Source organism: Spinacia oleracea, chromosome 4 (assembly GCF_020520425.1).
Source record: "Spinacia oleracea cultivar Varoflay chromosome 4, BTI_SOV_V1, whole genome shotgun sequence".
Classification (NCBI taxonomy): Eukaryota; Viridiplantae; Streptophyta; class Magnoliopsida; order Caryophyllales; family Amaranthaceae; genus Spinacia; species Spinacia oleracea.
The window spans coordinates 24,506,340-24,510,933 of record NC_079490.1 but is presented as its reverse complement, the minus strand read 5'-3'; the positions used below and the strand labels follow the sequence as shown (position 1 = coordinate 24,510,933).

The 4,594-nt window shown below is 35.0% G+C and overlaps 1 protein-coding gene across 1 annotated transcript; it reads left to right on the top strand.

Annotated features, from left to right (window-relative positions):
* Window positions 1-2,675: 2,675 nt before the first annotated feature.
* On the top strand, window positions 2,676-4,310 carry LOC110789633 (uncharacterized). Its single transcript, XM_021994331.2, has 3 exons — window positions 2,676-2,828; window positions 3,498-3,691; window positions 3,794-4,310. The coding sequence occupies exons 1-3, from the start codon at window positions 2,733-2,735 to the stop codon at window positions 4,095-4,097; spliced, it is 594 nt and encodes a 197-aa protein (XP_021850023.1). The 5' UTR covers window positions 2,676-2,732; the 3' UTR covers window positions 4,098-4,310.
* The last annotated feature ends 284 nt before the right edge of the window (window positions 4,311-4,594 follow it).

The window sequence follows — 4,594 nt, the reverse complement described above, 5'->3', positions numbered from 1 at the left end:
TGATGAATATCTCCATTCTGTTCTTCCAGTATGAGTAGAACTTGCCATTGAACATAGGTGGCCTTTGTGTCGAGTAACCTTCTTCCACTTTCTCTTGTGAGTTCATACTTTCATGAACTTGACTCAAACAGGGTTTCCTGTGTTTTTAGTGAGTACTGGCTCTAATACCAACTGTTATTCCAGTAGGAACACGCACAAGAGGGGGGGGGGGGTGAATTGTAATTGGAACTTTGGTAAATTTTCTTGCGGAACTTAGAAACAATTAAGGAACTGAGAATAGAAAAGACAATAACAATAATTGTGAAAACTTCTTGACACTAATCAAGAAGAGAATTCCTTTTATTATAGTAATACCTCGATTACAATAATCTCTCAAACACAAGTTCCTCTCAAACTTGTGTTCCTCACAGTAATCTACTCTGATTACAACTCTTTTACCTCTCTCTCTCAGACTTAAACTCTAAGTCTAAACAGGATAACTCTATCCTCACTAATACAAAATACAATTCGTGTTTGGATAACTCTAGATATTAATGATGCTTTTGTGTGGATATAGGGCACTTAGGAATTTTGAATTAACTAGGACACAAACTGTTTTTTAGAAAATCTTTGACAATACGTTTTTAGGAAAGCAAGAACTCTTAGAATGTTTGTGTGATTTTCCAGAAAACATACTTGCCCTTTTATAGATTTATCCCTAGGGTTAGTTCCCTTCAAAACCTCAACTGCCAACTGCCAGTGCTTTGTTCTTCACGTCCCTTGACTTGAGGAACAAGGGGAAGACCACTTCCCACGTTTCAGCAACAAGGCAGTTAGTGGTTTGACTCAATCAAACCCTAAAAGATTTTCTTCAACAGATTTTATTTGTTTACAAAAACTGTGGCAAATTTTTAGGAAAATAAGTTTTGATAAAATAACATAAAACGTAAATCTATTTTATAATAAAAATTATTTTTATTTAATTACATGTTTTCATAAAAATTTCATCCAGTAAAATAAATGACCTAATTAAATCACAAGTTCCTTGAGTACCCTTTATATCTTTTGCAAAATTAATATTTACATAAAATTCTAAGTACAGTAGACTACCTAGACTTTTATGTCTTCCTTTTGTCTGGAACTTGCAACTCAGAAGCTTCAGACGTTCCAGCTCAGGAACAGTGATGAGTTCCTCTCACTAGTGGAAAAAGGGTCATTTGCATCGCACTTTTAAGCATATTTGCGTCGCACATCGTGTGTGGCAAAAGCTCTCGACGCAAATGACTAAAAGTCATTTGCGTCGCACATTTGTGCGACGCAAATAAACCTTATTTGCGTCGCACAATTAGCAAATGTGCGACGCACTTGATTGAGTTAATTGCGTCGCAGTTTTACTAATCTGCGACGCAAATGACTCTGGGGGGCATCCTAGAGTCATTTGCGTCGCAGTTTAACAAAGCTGCGACGCAAATGACTAAATTTTATGCTAAAATTTGTCATTTGCGTCACATGTTCAGAATGGCGTGGCAAATGCGGGGATGCAAATAAGCCTTTTTCCACTAGTGTCTGTGTCTAACAAAGGAACTCGTGGCCATGAGTCTGTAATAGTTCTTGTGAGTATTCGGAACTCTTGATATGTAACTGTGTTGCTCCTCTTGTGACTTCAAACTGGAACAGAAACAACTTCCAGCTCTGGAACTCCAGTGACTGTTCCAAGTGTACATCAGGAACTTCACCATCTGATTCAAGTTCCTATCCTAATAGAAACTTGGGCATTTACCTGTCCAAAGTCATTTAGCAACCATAATCAGGAAGTTTGCAATATGTGTGTGTCATCAACCAAAACTTAGGAACAACAGTATAAATTAATCATTTAACCCTTTAAAATGTTTATCTATCAACTTTTTAATTTTATAATATAAAAGTTACAGAAAATTAGGTTAAAGTTACAAAAAACTGCATAAAAGTTATCTTGGTGTACAATAAATTTATTGTACACCTTGTGTGCGCAAGACCTTTTGGGGTTCAAATCCCCTTACAAGGAAAGACATGGAAACACACATTCATCCATTCTTCCCCATATTTATCATCCAACTTCCAAAAAATCTTTCGTCTCCAACTTCATGTCTTCCTTCAATTCCTTAATCAATTATTTTTTTATTAATGTTTTTTTTGTTATGTTTATTATTTCGATAAATTTTTATAAGTGAAGGTTCTTTTAATAAAAATTGCATATTAAATGAACGTAATGAATTAAGGGTCCCATTTGAAAATATTACACAGGACCCATTCTCGTGACGTAATTGTAGCCTCGACACTGATTATCATCCATAAGAATGGATTTAATATGATAAAAATAAATCGTGTTAAGAATTAACTGCCAGGCGCGCGGCCGTTTTCAAAAATCTGTAATATACATTCTACTGACTAAACAATAACATAATCGTCAAATCAGCTAATTAGCTTTGGCTTAATTATTCAAAACTACTAGAGAACACGTATACAATATATTTGACAAGTCAACCTTAAGCACAACCATATACAAATATACCGACCAAAGGCTTATTCTTCAATTCCAAGTGATTAAACTAATACTTCGTACGAAGTAGTAATTGGTTTAAAATATAGTAATACAACGTATTAAATATTATGGTGAGAAGGAAAGAAGGATAAAAGGAATTGAAAAAATTGGGAGTTAGGAATAATATAAATTAAAGCAACTAGAGAGCGGCACAAAGACAAGAGAAGTCAACATGGGAGAGACCAAAGTGTGGGAATACCTAGCTGTGAGTTTCCTGGGTACCGCAGCCATCGTACTTGCTTTGGTTGCTGGGGCTACAAAGATCAAGGTAAACATTTTACTCCATCTAGTTTTGATGAGTTTAGGGAAAAGATACCATCTAAAGTTTATTATGTACTCCTCCGTTTTTAAAACATTGGCCGTTGCAATTTTTTGGATCACATTTAAAAAAAAATTAACCATGAAATCAGATTGTCTAAAAAAATATATATATATACTCACGTGAGTTTTTGTTAGATTTATTTCAATGTATATTTTTTGAATATTAACTTTTTATAATTATTACAAATGTAAAATTTGAGATATTTTTATTTTATGTCAGGTGTCGAACACCGGGAAAAGTCAAATGAGGCAATCTTATAGAAACTGAGAAAATATTCATTATGAGTCAATATTCATGCAGTAAAGCAATATGTGTAGAATAGGTCACATATTCGAAGTCCCTCTCACTCAACGACGGATCTTAGTTGGTGTTTACTATTGACATTATTAAATGAACGTACGCTAGCCATATGATCCGGTTCCATGACCTTTTGCCTGGCCACGCTTCTTAAGGATCCTCTCTCGATCAGTCTCATACCAAAAAGTTTTGATCTTAGTCTAAAATCCGAAACTATTTTGTTTTTGGTGAGAAAATCCGTAACAAATTAACATAAGCATTCATAACCTTAGTCTCAAATCCGTAACTAATTAAATGTGTACATGTTATGATTATCAGGCATCAGACATTACTGTAACGTCTGGTAAATGTGAATACCCAAAAACTCCAGCAATTATACTTGGATACATAGCAGCAGCAGTCACATTTATCCACCAAATAGTTATCAGTGTTTTTTTTCGCTCTGCTTATCGCCGGAGAATTACCAACGCTAAATCAATTTCCGGGGCAATCTTAGCTTTCATTTTTTCGTGGTATGTATAGTATTTGATCGTCTTCAACTCTTCAAGTAATATTCTTATACGTGTCAATCTCTCATCTTACGATGAACGGTCGTTGTATATATGTTACTGCAGGATCAGTGGTGGTGCTGGGATTGCTCTGCTTGTATCTGGTTCATACCTCACCTCTCGTCAGGAGTTTCTCGTCTCAACAGGACGTTGCTATATCTTAAAACGTAACTTATTTGGAGCGGCTGCCTGGATGGTATATGTTGCCTGTTTCGAAGGTCTACTTTCCTTCTACTTCTTCTCGGCTAAATGTCATTGTTCTGCACCAGAAGCTGTTGTGGTTCCATATCAAGGTGGCATTGCCATGGCAAATTCTCAGCTTGATGCTGCCTCTACTAACTCGAATCCCAAGCAACATCAATATGTTTGAATTATTCATACTTTCTTTTTAATTGTTTCGGATCATGTCCTAAATAGAGTGGTTTTTTTTGTTTACCTTTCAAAGGCATTGAATTGTAAAAACATCTTGTCGTATGTAAAAACATCTTGTGGTTTTTTTTGTTTACCTTTCAAAGGCATCAAAATGTTGTACCTATTTTTAGAAGGTACCTCAAAATCTTGTCGTATGTTGAATAATTTATTTTGGATCAAATAAGTTAATTGTTTAAATTAAATATTATACGGAAATATAACTCATAGTTCAGTAGGAACACTTGACAAGAGGGGGGTGAATTGTTTCTTAGGAACTTGGGTAAGTTTCTTGCGAAATTTAAACAATAAAGAGACTGAGAATAATGAGCGAAGAAAGATATAAAACGGAGGAACCTTCTTGACCCTAATCAAGAAGAACCTCACTACTCTTTTGTATTAATGCAATAACTCTATTACAAATACACTCTTTAACTCGAGTTCCTCTCGAACACGAGT

Bases quoted from the DNA above. Each gene is read 5' to 3' on its own strand.
- LOC110789633 (XM_021994331.2), top strand. From the start codon at position 2,733: ATGGGAGAGACCAAAGTGTGGGAATACCTAGCTGTGAGTTTCCTGGGT. The intron at 2,829-3,497 runs GTAAACATTTTA...TATGATTATCAG, and splicing joins CTGGGGCTACAAAGATCAAG to GCATCAGACATTACTGTAAC. The intron at 3,692-3,793 runs GTATGTATAGTA...ATGTTACTGCAG, and splicing joins TTAGCTTTCATTTTTTCGTG to GATCAGTGGTGGTGCTGGGA.